At 44.8% G+C, this 15,794-nt stretch overlaps 1 protein-coding gene across 3 annotated transcripts in view; it reads left to right on the forward strand.

Annotated features, from left to right (window-relative positions):
- The window catches only part of RASGRF2 (Ras protein specific guanine nucleotide releasing factor 2), a 2,380,666-nt gene extending 2,365,091 nt beyond the window's left edge, over positions 1-15,575 (forward strand). For all 3 annotated transcript variants that reach the window (XM_069627555.1, XM_069627554.1, XM_069627556.1), the window contains exon 27: positions 12,663-15,575. In XM_069627555.1, coding sequence (XP_069483656.1) covers positions 12,663-12,755 — 93 coding nt within the window. In that variant the 3' untranslated portion in view covers positions 12,756-15,575. The remainder of the gene's footprint in view (positions 1-12,662) is intronic.
- Positions 15,576-15,794: the final 219 nt, after the last annotated feature.

Genomic DNA, 15,794 nt, shown 5'->3' on the forward strand with positions numbered 1-15,794 from the left:
CTCTGTAGTGGAATGAGTTACAGGCCCTGAGGCAATCTCAGTTCCATCAACTGTGGTGATGACATTCAAAGTGGTCTTTTTGCAAAGAGGTAGATTCATCCTTGACACCAATTCGTGGTCCATATAGTTTCCTACGGCCCCATTATCTCTGTATGCCCTTACTGCGTGCATACGTGATGGCTGCCTGGGATCAAGTAGGACCATTGGGATGATCAGATGCGAGGTCTCAGTGTCCTTCTTTAAGCTCGGCAAGCGGACCTCTACGCTTGTCGGGCGTGGTCGTTTCCCGAATCAGGCTCTATGTGGCTTTTATCAGCAACTCCTACCACCTTCTTGGGTGGTTTTGTAGGGCAATCCCGTAGAAAATGTCCTGAGGTTCCACAGTACAGACACAACTGCATCTGTCGTCTTCTTTCTCTTTCCTTTTGAGTTAAGGGTCCTTTAACCCCCGCGATCTGCATAGGTTCAGATGCATCTGTTCCTTTGGGGGCAACGTTGGGTTTAACCAATACCCGATTCTCGAATTTAGCTCGATCAGTCTTTCGGTTCTGAAGTCGGTGGTCTAGCTGGACCACTAAGTCTATAAATTCTGTGCAATCCTGAGGTGGGTTCACAACTTGAGCCAAGACGTCTTTGAGTTCTCCCCGAAGTCCACGATGAAACAATGTAATTCGTTTTTCCTCCGGCCACCCGGTTTCCACCACCAACCTATTGAAGGTTGCAATATAGGTTAGCAGATCCTGGTTACCCTGTCGTAACGATAAAAGTTTGTTGTCCAGGGCTTGACCCTGTGAGTGTCTGGCGAATAGTTTTTCCATGCTCCTTTGAAAACCCTGAAAATCCTGGAGAAGAGGATCATCCTGGTTGACTAACGGAATGGACCAATCCGCTGCGCTGCCACTAAGATATGACAATACAAAGGCTACTTTGGCTTGGTCATTTGGAAAGGCTCCTGGTCTGCATAAAAAGTGCAAGCGGCATTGGTTCATAAACACGGCGAACCTTTTGGGGTCCCCAGCAAAGCGTTCGGGTGGAGCTAACGGAATATTTCCTGGTAAAACCACTTGCACAGGATTGCTTGATGAAATGCGGGTTGGTTTTCCCCCATATCCAGGTAGGGGCGTTTACCCAGCTTGGTTTTGCAGTAGTTGCTTAGCCAGATCATCAGTGCGCTCCTTTGAGACAATCAGTTCTCTCCTGAGGGCATTAGTCTCTTGGTGAGCGGCATGTACTTCCGCCCTAAATTCCCCCAATAATTGGGCCAGTTGGTCGGTTTCCGAGGTTTCCATAACACCCGGGTGGGTATTTTTAGAAAGGCTTTGCGTTCTGTTACGCTCACCTGGACCCCACAGGGGTGTCGATCGGACCCGGACAGCTGCGGTCTCCGTCAACATGATGCGTAGTGCAGAGATGACTGTCTGGACTGGCCCGCGTAGTCTTGTCTGCTGGACCCGAAGAAGTATTTTCCGGCAAGTGGAGACAGGGATTAGCCACGTGTGGGTTTTAGTGATGGCCTCCCAACTGTTCTCGCTCTCCCCCACTAATCACCTCCGATATCCCCTTAGTAACCTCACCCTATGTTTGTAAAAGATGAGCTCTCCATCCTGCGTGTCTTGCAGGGGCGCGTAGATACCAGTTACTTCACTGGTTTGAAGGCGTTGGGAGAGTTCCGGTAAGCATTGACTCTGAAGTCCCAGGCGGGATTGGTAAGTATCAAGTTCAAAGAGTTCAATGTGCCCGATGTTCACTCTTGTCCCCTTCCTTCCTTAAGTTGCAACTGAGTTCGTGAGAAGAAGGTCTCGTAGCTGCTGCTGGCGTTCAGGTAAGAGTCTGTGTTACCCAACGCTGTCCGGTAACTATTGCATGCGTTAACGTGTTGTTTTTCTCCCTCTTTACAGATGCGGCATATGAAGATATGGAGAATAATACCGCCGGTGGTAAATCAGGTAAGTCTATGGTGGTAAGAGGTATTTGTTGATTCCCTTGGCTCACCTTGTTATTCTTGTGCCCCTAGGTGCCGGAGTACGGCGAAGAAATGATGGGAGACAGTGCCGGATCGAAAGATGCTGTGAGAACTGGTGAGTATGGCGCCGTGCTGGAGCTGGCGAAGCGACGCGTGCAGGATTGATGTACTTTCCAGGTCGGGAGATTAAATGGATCCGGAATCAGGTGAGGAATTTGAAATAAGTTTGTCTTCTAACCTTGTCCTTTTCTTCCTCTTTATTCTAGGAGCTCCGGATTCGAGGCGGGCGTGGCAGAAGACTGGATGCTGGCTTCAGGCACGGTGAGAGTCACGCTGCTGGATGCAGAATAACACGAAGCATGTGCTGTTGTTCGAGCGTGGTTTAAATAGCCTCCAAAGTAGTCCCAGGAAAGAAGTTGCCCAGGACCACACCCGAGTAAAAAATAGTCCCTGCAGTAAAATAGTCCCATCCAGGCCTCATGTTGGCTTGGATTTATTTGCAGCATGGTCTGCATGAGGTAAGTAATGTCTATGAGTGATTTTTATAATGAGCCTGGTGCCTACGGCGCCAGGACTGAACCCAGACAGCCCCTAGCTGGGGCTGCTGGGGTTTTTGTAAATGTCTGGATGCCTGCTCCCGGGGCTGATGGGCTTGATCCGGATGCCCGGGGGTAGGCATCATGACAATGAGGCTCAGATCTCTAGGTATTTGAGAGGTGCGCCTCTAGACCTGTGGTTGACAGGGCGTTGGCTAGAAAGCATCATCTTTCCCCCCTACGCTCCAATCTTTTTGTCCACTCATGCCTCCCCTGAGAGCTTAGTGGTGCAGGCTGTGACTCCTTCTCTCCCCCCTTATTGGAAGAGTAAAAGGCTGGATGCCATGGGGAAGAAGGTTTTTGCTTCGGCAAGCTGCACCCTTTGTGCAGTTAATGCCTCTTGCACCCTGGTTAAGTTCTTGTTCTGTCTCTGCTCCGCTGTGCCAAATGCGGGTGGGGGAGATGCAGGAGGGTTTCCTGTGAATGATAGGTGATGGCAGCAAAGTCTCTTGTAAGATCTTACAATCCGAACTAGACCCTGCTGATTTTGTGTGCAGATCCATGGTTACTCGTACAGTGATATGGTATCACCCCTGGATGAGGACGAAAGGGTTCACACACGATGTCTAGGCTAAACTCTTGGACATGCCATTTGATGGACAGAACTTGTTTGGGGATAAAGCTGATGACACCCTCCAGAAGTTCCAGTCATCGAAGGTGGATGCAAAGTCCTTGGGTTTGGCCGTGCAATAACCCTCTACGCCTTCTGTGAGGGGTTGGGGATTTTATCCCTCAGCCTACTATGCTATGCATGGTCAAGGCTAGGTACCCCTGTGAAGACTGCAAAGCAGGAGCTTCCCAATTAGTAGAGGGGCCCCCAGAAGAGTGGTGGCTGCCACTGTCCCCTCTGCACCACATGGCAAAGCATCTCAGAGATTTTCTGCCATGACTCCCCTGTGGGGGGGTTTCCCTGTTCAGCTCGGAATGGTCCAGTAACACATCTAACGACGCTTGTAACTTGCAGATCATCCAACAGGGCTACAGTCTCCCATCGTGAAATATCCCCCGAACCCTGGCCCTCAATCAAAAGCCTTGCCTCTGGACCCCATCCTCTTGAACGAGGTCCGTCAGCTTCTCTCAAGGCGCACAATAGAATTGGTACCATGCTCAGAACAAGGCAGGGGTCGTTATTCCACCTACTTTCTGGTGCCGAAGGACAGGGGCTTGTGTCCCATACTGGATCTGCGGCTGATGAATCTGTTCCTACACAGGGACAAATTCAAGATGGTTACCCTAGCCCAGATCATGAAAGCCCTCGATCTGCAGGACTGGTTGGTATCACTGGACCTCCAGGATGCCTACTTCCATGCACCTATCCATTGGAAGCACAGGAAGTACCTAATGTTCATGGTGGCCAAACATCACTACCAGTTCAAAGTGCTGCCATTCGGTTTTTCTTGAGTTCCCAGGATTTTCACTAATCTGCTAGCAGTGTTGGTAGCTCGCCTCTGGAGGGTGGGCATACATGTCCTTCCCCAGATCTGGTGTCGGAGCACCTACTCTGCACATGCACTCTATTGCACAGCTTGGGCTTTTCCCTGAACTTAAAAAAAGTCTCAGGTTTGGCCATCCCAGTCTCTCTTATTTATTGGAGCAGTATTCCCCTGCGTGAAACACAAGACTGTGCTGATCCTGATGGACAACACAGTGGCCATGCAATACCTCAACAAACGAGTTGGTGTGGGGTCCTTGCTTCTATGCAGAGATCCAATGAAACTGTGGTTCTGGGCTCTGGAGAACGGCATCTCTCTGATGGCAGCCCATTTGGCCAGAAGAGAGAATGTCACAGTGGATGCCTTGAGCAGGCAGACCTTAGCCTCCCATGAGTGGGAGCTCTTCCAGGAAGTTCTCCTTTTGCGGAAAAAGTAGGCCTCTTCGCTTCCAGTGTGAATATCTAGTGTGAGATGTTCTGCTCAAGGGATTCCCTCATTCAAGGAGCTATGGGGGATTCACTGACGATCTAGTGGACATTCAACCTCCTTTATGCATTTCTGCCAATCCCTGTCATTCTGCTGGTTCTCAGGAGATTGTGACTCTTTGGAACCACGTTGATCTTGATCGCTCCGGACTGGGCCGGGACGATGTGGTATCGATAGTGGCTGGACATGTCCATCTGCCCTCCTTGGCGCCTTCTGAGGAGAGTCGACGTGCTCTCCCAGTCGGAGGGGTGGCTTCTCCACATGAACCTCAGCAGCGTGAACCTTCATGCTTGGCTACTAAGAGGCTGAGATACAAGGAGTGGGACTTGTCAGACGATGTTCTTGATGTGCTTCTTTCTGCTCTGAGACTCGCCACAAAGTCTTTTTATGCCTGCAGATGGTGTACATTGTTGGCTTGGTGGTGACAGAGGAATCTGGACACTTTATCCTGTCCAGTATCCCCCTATATTGGATTTTTTGCTGTCCTTGGCTCAAGCGAGCCTTCAGATTGGCACGGTTATGGGATACCTCACTGATATTACGTTTTTCAAGAGTCCCCAGAACAGGGCTCGTTCTTCACAATCCCCACTGTCATGCAGTTCTTGCGGGGTTGTGTAACCAGTTCACTTCATGCCAGTTTGTGGTTGGTTCTGACTTTGGATTTAAAGTTGGTTTTGTAACTCCTTATGGGAGCTCTGTTTCAGCAACTCCATTCCTTTTCTACGGTATGCAGTAATATTAACTAATACAAATTAATGAACAACATTTGTAATGAATAATTTTTACCGAAAGAATACTGAATTGTTTTAAAATATATGGGGTGTGGGGTTGGGGTTAAAACTGGTGGGGAGGGAGCTGGTGTGTGGTCATTTTTTATTTTTATTATTTGTGTATATAGTTAATAAACTTTTACACAAAAGGAAAACATGGATATTACATTACATAGAATTAAACACTGTGTTAAGCAGCAAAAAGTAGATCAATTACATAAAATAATAGCATTAGATTAGATTTGAATTTTAAAAAATGACTTTGCAAATAGCGTTAAAAACAAGCAAACTGATAAAAAAATCAATCCAAGCCCAACCTAAGACATAATCGTAGCCCAGCATATACTCAGTAAATCTACTACTTGGATGATATTTGTCTCTAAGCATTATATGGCAGACAAATCAGGTCGGAGGGAAAGAGGAGAAGGGAGGGAGCATATTAGCGTCTAGCTATGCTACCTATCAAGATCAGTTAACATTTTGACCTCCTCCTCAAATTTACGCAGGTACTCATTAGCCTTCTTCCAGATATGTGTGATGGCAATAATAACGCTTCTATTAAAACCCGATAGACACCTAAGCCAGAAAGTTTCACTCATAATATATTCCTGGTCGAACTCAAACTTGGCAAAATATTTATAATAAATCCCGCTCATCTTCGGGAAATAGGTAAGTACATGTCTCGCAGATTCATGTTATCCAGCAAGACATATCCTGCAAGTCCTCTTTTCAGCAGGGATGGCAGTCCAAACACCTTAATTTCTAATACATTCAGGTGATTGAATCTAATATCTAGAAAAATTCTCTGTGTTGCCTGTCAGGACAACAATTTCAGATAATTATTTTTTTTTTTAATTCACAGGGCAATTTAGCATAGGTGTTCAGTGATTTCAAGCTGGCAACCTTCTCATTACTGACAACCCAGTCCCATTTCATAATAGATTTCTTGAGAGCCTTCTTCACTACACCTTCCCCATATTCCCACTAAGGTGACCAGCCTATTTTATCAAAAAAGTTGGTATATTATCTCCTGAAATCAATTCAGGGCCATCATTTTCCCACCTCTAAGCCTTCTCAGAGAATGTATAGCAAATATCAGGACGTGCATATTTAATCCTAATATAGAGCATAGCTCTATTTAGCTCTATACGTGAGGACAAGGCTATAAATCCCAGTTCGAGACGAACTGCATGCACAGGGGTATATGAAGTAAGTTCCAATAATCTCCTCCAGATCATACCTTTAGTAGCAGCAGCCCAGTCTGACCAATCAGAATATGAAGCTTCCAACGAATATAGAAATATTGCCGCCAGCCTCTGCTTATATACATTAATGAGGCCCATGAGGCTATAACCTCCCGTTTTCTTTGAAAAGGTCATCACTGCTGATAAGGTGAACATAACTTTGACTCTTTTACTTTGTTGAACCATGAGGTTCGTTTTCTTATTTACTCCCCCAAACCTCATGTCCTAGGTATTTGTATGATGTGACTTTCCTTATCACACCCAGCACGCAGGAGATTCCTGAATTTTTGCAACAGTTACGCCCCACAGCCATGAACTGGGTTTTGGACAGGTTTACCTTTAGGCCATTATCAGATGCATAACACAATTCTCAGCCTTTCCTCTCCATGGGTCCTGACTTACTAAAATTCATGACACCGTTGTCCAGCTTCTATACAATGGCGGCTTCGCCTGCAGTCTATTCACAACATATAGCCAGCTTCTATGATCACTTAGTCTACTTGCGTTCCAGCGTCTGTACAATTATTGAACGGTTGCATTTCTGTAGCATTTTGCATGCGTGCAATCTTCTCGCACATGAAAGTTTACTCGATTCTTAACTTCATCAGTTTCTGTAAGATTCATGCATTCTCTTCAGCCTTTATTCTTAGGGCGTCACGCTCGTCTCTTGTAACATCACTAACTTCTCTTTTACTCCTTTTCATAATCCTTCAGGGAGTTCCTCCGTCAGATAGTTGTCTCTTCGGGTATACATTCGATAAGGTTTTCTCAGTGGATACCTTTTCTCAAATACTCGCTGCGGTATTGGCAAAAGTGCTGTTGTCAAACATGGTATAGTCTTTGACTTCCAACGCTATGGCGTTGTTGCAGATACCTATATATGTATTATCAAAAATGTTGATTTCATCTGCATAACTTATCCATCCTATCTTCTGGGTGCCTATTTTAGGGAAGGCATTCATTTTTTCTTTGAAGATAGCTCCAAAACAGGCTATGAATAAGTTATATACAGTGGGTCCTAGGGCACATCCCTGTCAGACACCCCTATCAATGGATATCGGGTCAGACATAGCACCCTCATTGTCAAGCCGGACCCTAGCCTTACTTTCTTCATATATCATCATGCAAAGATAAAGCAAATGCAATGGCATACCAATAGCTTCAAGTTTATTCCAAAGCTTCCCCTGCTCCACTGTGTTGAACGCGGAGGAGAAATCTACAAACGGCATATACAGAGGAGGATGGTCAGTGCTATTGACTTGCTCCATCAACGTGTTCACAAAGAAAATATTATCGATGGTCGAGCCACCTTTATGAAATCCCGTTTGGCCTACATCCAAAATATGTTTATCCTTAATCCATCTATTCATTTCACTGAGGCCTAGGGTGCAGAAGATCTTACTAGGAACATCCGTTAGTGCCAGCAAACGGTAGCTTTCAGGAGAATTACGGGGCCCATTTCTATACAGAGGGATGATAGACATCTTCCACGATACAGGCATAATACCTGTATCAACCACTTTTTGAAATATGATGGCCAATAGATGCGCCCAGATTTAAAGATTTGCTTTGATTACAGTATTACAAAGCCCATCGGGTCCGGGTGTTCTAGAAGCTTTTAGGTTCTTAATTATCCGCGTGGTTTTAAACAAAGGGAAACAGGGGGTTGGGGGACCCCACAAATTAATGTATAATTTAGATTATAGAGCAATACGTGAGTTTTTGGTCTATATACATTAACACATTCCATTCATGGTATCTCCTAAGGAGTCCTCTGGGTAGTTGTATGCAAGGTACTTCTGTTTGTTCAACAAAAAAAGCTATGACTACTGCATGCATCTTCTCCTAGAAGGTTGCAGTGTTCCGCTCTTTTTGAGAAACCTGAAACACAGACCCACCTTAATCCAGGAGGCATACTATTACCCACCTGTTGAACAAACATGAGTACCTTGCTTACAGCTACCCAAACGACTCCCTAGGAGAGACCATGAATTAATTGTGTTACTGTATATAGACCACAAACTCACAGATTTTTCTATAATTTAAATTTCTAATCATTGAATGTAAACATGTTTACTGTATGTTATTATGAAACTGTAAGCACACAAAAGATACCACAACTGAATGTCAGGCATTAACCTGGCTAGAGACAGATATTGTGTAACTAGCCTAGAGGAAGCCAGTGTTTGGTGAAACAATAGGCACGTGCATGTGAGGTTATTGTTGGTTGTTTCTTACTGCACTGTATGCAATAGCTGACTTTAAGGGTGAGACTCTCTTTTCTTCCAAAAGTGGTCTCGGACTTTCATCTCTCTCAAAAGATCCATCTTCCTGTGTTTTTTCATCTGCTTCATCCTTCTAAAGCAGAGGAACGATTCCATCGGCTGGGCCCGGTGCGGGCTCCCAACCACTCCATCTCTTGGAAGAAAGTGACTAGGAAAGATGACCAGCTATTCATTGGTTATGTTGGGGATCATGCTGGGGCTGTGACTAAACAGACCGTATCAGGATGGATCATTCTCTGCATCTCTGAATGCTATGATCTGGCTAGGAAGGATGTACCTGAGGGTCTCAGATCCCATTCTACCAGAGGAGTGGCTGCCACAACTTCCCTGCAGATTGAGTTCCTATCCTGGAGACCTGCCAGGCAGCAAACTGGGTGTCTCTGCACACGTTTGCTAAACATTACTGCTTGGATTCCCTTTTAGGTCAGGACACCCGTTTTGGTAGGGTGGTAACCCAGAGTTTTCTCTTCTAGGAAAGACAGAATCCATTTGAAGAACAAATTACTTACCTCTGAGTAATGGTCTTTCTGTTGGATGGTCCTCCCACGGATTCCTCACCGCCCTCCCTACATGCCCCTCTTGGTGGATAGTCAGTACACCAACAGTTCTGCTGTCGCTCAGCATCAAAGTCCTAGGGGACAAAGGGTGGAACTGAGGTAACAGTGAGCTATTTGTTCCTGTGCTGTAATGACTGTCTGTCCTTTTGAATTCATTTTTTTCAATGGTTACTATCATAATTCTGGAAACGCCAGCCGCTGAAAGTAATTGATGACACATCTAACCATTCAGTTGTGTAGTATCCAAGCCTGTTTTTGTGTGACCTTTTCCTTCTTGCAGAAATCTGTTTGAAATCAAGCAGATTATGTTGCATTCTGGCTATGAATGTTTACAAAGGAAATGGTAAACGTGTTACAAGAATTAATGTACAATACAGGTCTTGTTTTCAGTGAAAAATGTTTGTACAGTTAGATTGGAATTGGAGAGAAATGTCCATACAAGTCTGTTTGTGGCTTTTTGTTGGCTGTACCTGCCTAGTGCAATGGTTGGAGCATTGGACAATGAGCCCCTCAGAAAGGAGGGAGTTCAGTACCCATCCAGGGCTGAATCTTGAAATTATGCATTCTTTTATTATTTCTGAAAAAAAGGAAAATGAAATATTAGCTGCTCAGTGTTGTGTACCTGCCTATCATGTGCGGAATACAGGGACATCATAATTACAAGGCTGCAGACTCTCTGGAAGTGGGGTGTGACTTTACGTCTTCAGTTAATGAACACCAGTATCTCCTTGGTCGGCAGAGGGCATGACGTCTGCTGATCCCTGAGCTTATTGACTGGTGACAGAGCACCAAGGAGATTGCCAGGAAGGTTTACCTTTTTTGGCTACTGTATCTTGCTCCTATGGGGTCACTGGTTCAGGGCTATATGGCCAGTAGTGTGGCTCTGAGTCCCCAGAACCCCCGTTGTGTTGTCTTTGTTGTAGTTAGTACATGTAGAATGATGTTTCAGGGCAAATATTTTAGTTGGAGTGAGCCCTGATAGCTCTTTGTGTAGTCCCTAGTCCCCCCGAACCTAGGGTGTGTTGTTTGAGCATGCTGAAAGAGTTATGGACAGGCACTAGTACACAGGTTTTTCAGCTGTCACCAGGTTTGGCGTCTTTTGATTTGTTGTGAAGTACCCTCTGTGCCTCGTTTAATTGTTGGCCATGGCGGCCTTAGTAGGTTGGGCTTCCTGGAATTGTTATGAGTTGCATTGAAGTAATTGGGGTGGCTATCAGTCCTCTATGAGTTCCACCTCCTGCTCCTCTCCAGTTGCTGACTACAGTCTAATGTGGGGTGGGGTGTACTACCCTCCCTCTCTGGTTTGCTAGTGACAGATTTCAGTGATACGAGTTGTCTCAATGTTTGGATCAGATAAGGTGCTTTGTGGTTGTAGCTGAAGTACCGCAGTGGGGTGTGGATTTGGTGGCCTGCTGTGTCCGGCCCTATCAGTAGGTTGGTTGAGCCTGCATGGTAGTGGAACTGGGCAGAGTCGCAGGTCTCAGTGCAAACCCCTAGCTTCTTAAGGTGACCTATACTACTCCTGGAGGTTTGGGAATACCTGATCGTTAGAGCTGTCCATCTGTACCACAGAAGAATCAGGCCGGGTCATTACTGGTTCTGCTCAGGAGCCACGAAAGTGGCTTTGTCTATGGTTACCTTGTTTATAGTTGAACTTAAGATGTCTTGGTGGAGGTCTAAGTGTCTGGGACATATGTGGAGGTGATTTAAGTGGTTGGGCTAGGTCCTTCCTTCACCTCGAAGGATGAAGCAGGTACAGTTTGGCTGTTTGTACTGATATGAGTTTTCTGAATCCCATTCCCCCCTCCATGAATGGAGAAATTTGGAACATTAACATTATTATTTTAAAATACCCTTAATACCATAATACAGTTTCTAAGCACGAGACAGGGATTCGAACCAGTGTTGCAATGCGTTGTCTTGCTTCTAAGACAAATGTGGTGCCCTTGAGCTATCCTCCCAGCCCTGGTTGAGAGGGTTCTCTGTCAGTGCCCAGGCACTATTCTGTTAGATAGAGGGTGAGGTCGATCTTACACTGGGTGTACTGGAGGGCTATGTACATCATGGTTTAGGAGGTTTTGTTGTGCTTGTTCCATGTCCTCCCTAGCCTCTCACCTTGGAGATTTAGGGTTCTGTGCTAGCAAACAGGATTGTCTTGGGTGACATGTTGGAAGTTATGGTTGGGGATCTGAATCTGGACACTTTGGTACCTGGTTCTGCTTCAATGTCTGCTTCTTCAGCCCACCTGAGATGCATCTCTAGGGACTATAGTTTGGTGGGCTAGTTTACGTTTTAGTTATTGTTAATGCACCATCCTCTGGGTAGCAGGTGTTCAGTGCAGCCCCCTCCGCTCCCCAGTGGCCGTAGGTCCCTATGTGGGGGTAAGAGTCTCAGGAGTCCCGGCCTCCTTTCCTGCTTTTTTGGGTAGTGTCTGCCCTGGTTCTGTCATTAACCTACGACCATAGCAGCCCTTTTGAAATCCTTTGCATTGTCGTTCCAACGGTTGGGCAGTCCCATATTTGGTCTACTGCTCGCCAGATGTCAGTGAAGTGTTCTTGGATGCGCGTCTTTCCGAAGGCGTTTTCTGTACTATGGGGAGTGCTGAGCCCTTGTTTTTCTTGGCTGTTCCGTTGGGCTCTGCAAGTTGGGAGTTGCGCTAGGGTTGCTTTCTTCCCTGGTCTTTGCCTTGGGCTTCTGTGATTCTCTGGGGATCCTTGCAGTTGTACTGTCCAGGGCTATGGCCCTTGACTTGCCTGAGGTAGACCTGCTGAACAGTGTGGATGTGTGTCTATCCATATGACAAGTCTTTTACCCCCACCCATTCTGTTGGTATTTGAGAGGGATGTCCTTTCTGTTGTTGGGGGGTTGCTTGTGCCTCTCCATGAGATCGCCACGGCTTGCATTGAACATGGGTGAGGTAATTCCTTGCGTTCCAAGTATGTGCCAGTCTGGTCTTTTGTATACTTCACAGAGCAAGTACTGTGACCTGGAAGAGTGGAGTTATTGCTCTGATTACTTGCTGGTAATCTTCATTAACCTAGTGTTACTCATCCTCGTCACAATACTGACACCCTCCACTGCCTCCCCAGTGGTAAGATCATCTTGGTTCATTTGGTATAGACTGCAGGGTTATGGGATTGGTCAGGTGCTTTATAACCCGAGATATATGGGGCACGGGCTTAAAAAAGAAGAATGTTTGGGAAAGGGTGAAGTGTAAGAGTAGGACTAGGGTAATGATGATTACCGTTAGGTAATCAGGGCATATATTGATGACATTGCTTTTACGTGCAGGCTCTTCTAAGTAAGACATTATTTTGTTTTATTGCAGGTCACACAGTTTCTTTTGGACCGGTCTCTCATCTTGGATGAAGACACACTTTATGAGCTATCTTTAAAGATTGAGCCCAGACTCCCTGCATGATAGGCCGCACAATCTGCAACATCAATGCAACGGAAAGATGAAGGAAACCACACCAGTCTGTGCATGCCTACCTCTATAGGAATCAAGGGGACAGCAATGGCGATATTAAGTTGTCTTACAAAAAAGGGAAGATGGACCTAGAGGAAACAAGCACGAGGACGATTCAGGAGGCTGTCTGTGGACTAAGAGTGTGAATATGCAAAGCTTTTTTTTACTAAACAAAAGAGCCTTGAAAACTGCCATGGATAAAGGCTTCAAGAGAGGACATTATAATGCAGATTCATTGCTCTGTTAGATAAGACAAGTGATGATATTTCATGGATGGCATGCATGTGCCCATGGATGTACCAACATGTTTCATGGGATCTGTACACTCTGCTTCATCATTACCACACATGGGTTTGATGTGCGGCTGTTCACGGGTACAGTGTTGATTGTGCGTTTAATTGTTGCTCCTATGGTAAATCCATTGCACTCTTGTAAAGTATCAATCAAATGGTAGGGGTCTACCCTTTGAGCAGTCTTGTTCATTGCAACCAAATATCATCACATACATTCTAAGGCATTTCAAACTCAGGGTTACTGTCAAGAAAGATGTTGAAATGTGGGGTGGGGGTTCGTTTGAAGGGACAAATACTGATGACTTTGGGAATATTTTGTCATCATGGTTGATCAGAAGGAAACATTGGTGCTAGTGTTATTAAGGGAAATAATAGTGCATGATAAATGGACTGGGCTCTCAGACAAAAGACTGCCATGATCAAGGTGGAAGGAAAGCTCAATCAGGCTAGCACCAGAAGTGAGACCTTGGAAGAAAAATACAGAGCTAATCAATTGACTTTAGAATGTTCAAAATGAGTCAGAAGAATTGGAAGGCTTTGTGGAAAGGTGTGTCATTTCTATATGCACTTTTGCACTAGTGGACATTAGGCACATCAAAACAAATTAAAGTGCAGATGTATCCCTATATTTTATAAGCAAAGAAAGGACACAGCACTGGTCAGAATCTTCTATGTATCTGCAGAGTGGGGATTCTATTTTTCAAACACAACTTAAGTGGTCATTGCTTTGTAGCAACTTAACAGGAAGTTTGATGAATTGACATTTATGAAAGCAGAGCCACATATTGTGGATGTTTCATGCTAATGAGAACACTCACGTACTATAATGAATGGGAGGATATCTGAGAGCAACGTGTGGTACTGGGACAGAATGGCGTATTTCAGTCGGTACATTATAATATTGGTGGCGTGTGTTCGCTGAGTCTTTGTGAGTGAGACTCAGATCTAGATGCTTTTGTAAAGCACTAAACCTGTGTGTTTTTCCTGTGGATGTTTTCAGTAGCCATTGCAGTAAAGATTGTTCAAGGAATATTATTAAATTTGCCATGGGTGAGATGAGCACCCTAAATAAATCGGTGTGCTTGGAGTGATGTGTCAGAGTTGCACTGGAGAAGGTGCAGTGCAGGACTGGTACATAAGAGGATGATAAGGGATGGGGTTGGGGGATCAGTACTCTCAATGCCAAATGCTTTTCCTTTGGTGTCCTGTGTCAGTGCAGTCCCCTTCTTGACTTAGCTCATGGCATCGTTTTGAGATCTGTGGCAAATACCTGTGGCACTACACACCCTTAATAAGAAGAGGGAGAAGAAATGTTAAAAAAAAAAACGTGTGGTAATGCACCATTGACCTCGGTGTCTCCGCAGAGCATGGTTTGAGAATGTCTATATGTTTGTGTGCACCGTTGGAGTAAGCTGTATGTGTGTTAACATAAGGGCACTGCCCTCGCATTCTCACATCCGCACGAACATGAACTGTTTGGGCTTCTTTCCTCTTTCATGCTGCTTTTAAAAGGGGTAGGAGGTCAAGCAGCACATGCCGTTAAACAACATGCATTCACGTATTTAGCTTGAAATGTTTTCTTACCAATTCACTCATTTGAAAATATGGGACCAGTGGTTTTTAATGTGATTCACATCAGCAGATACACGATAAATGCATGGTACTTCTACTATTTTTCAATCAAATATCGTAGCATAAATAAATATATATACATATGGGAATGGAAGGATGGCTCATACCAATCCACCACACAGTACTTCCATTAATATTGGCTGCCCCCGGGATAAAGGGATTTGTATCTACTACTCTGTTGGGTACATTGTGGATTTAAATCAGATGGCAACCCGTTTTTCTTTTTGTTTCTCTCAGGGAAAACAGATATTTGAAGTTAAGGTTTATCCTACTGGAAGTCTGCTCTGATCTTGCCTTCTTAACTAGAGTATTAGAGTAGATCTCGCCAATGTATGTCTTTGTCATGATATCAGATAAGGTCTATGCCACTGCTGAAGAAAAGGACAGGAAGAGTTAAAAAGGAGCCAAGTACGCAAATGCTTATCCAAAATGGTTCCTCAAATGTGGAGCCACTACTGGGCTATAATTGTGTATATACTAGATAGGCAAACTTGCTGTTTGATGTTAAATGCACGCCATTCAAACATCGGTGACCAGAATGTTTGCAATCTTGTTCATGCAAGTTTCTACATCGTCTCTCTCTGATTGGTTGTGTGCAAAGGATTGTTGTCTTTAGCTTAAAACATGTTCCACCTCACAGGCATACTGGCAAGATGGTGTTCACTCATTTGGAAAATTCAGTGATAACATGTCAGACCCACATAACGAATTGGCAACTTGCACATCGCCATATGCATGTTGGTGGGCACATGTGGGTGGGCCGCAGTTGCACAATACATTTTACTAGCCAAGCAGATACATACGCAAGTACAAAAAATCTTTCTTTATGTATGACTTGTTTTTTCCCCAGAAAATCTGTTGCCCGGTATTCAGTGAATATTGAAATTATAGGAGAAATTCTTTTGAAAAGTGGGCCAAGTTGTGTGGTATATGTTATTTCACTAGGGCATGCAATAATTAAAACTTTTTAATGGCCTGTAGTTTTGTGAAAATTGTTGATATCTTAATTTCCAAGATGGCTGTTAAAGCTCCTGAAACGAAACCAGCTATTTTTTGTCTGCTTGTT

Source organism: Ambystoma mexicanum, chromosome 6p, assembly GCF_040938575.1.
Source record: "Ambystoma mexicanum isolate Mex_15411 chromosome 6p, UKY_AmexF1_1, whole genome shotgun sequence".
In the NCBI taxonomy this organism is placed as follows: Eukaryota; Metazoa; Chordata; class Amphibia; order Caudata; family Ambystomatidae; genus Ambystoma; species Ambystoma mexicanum.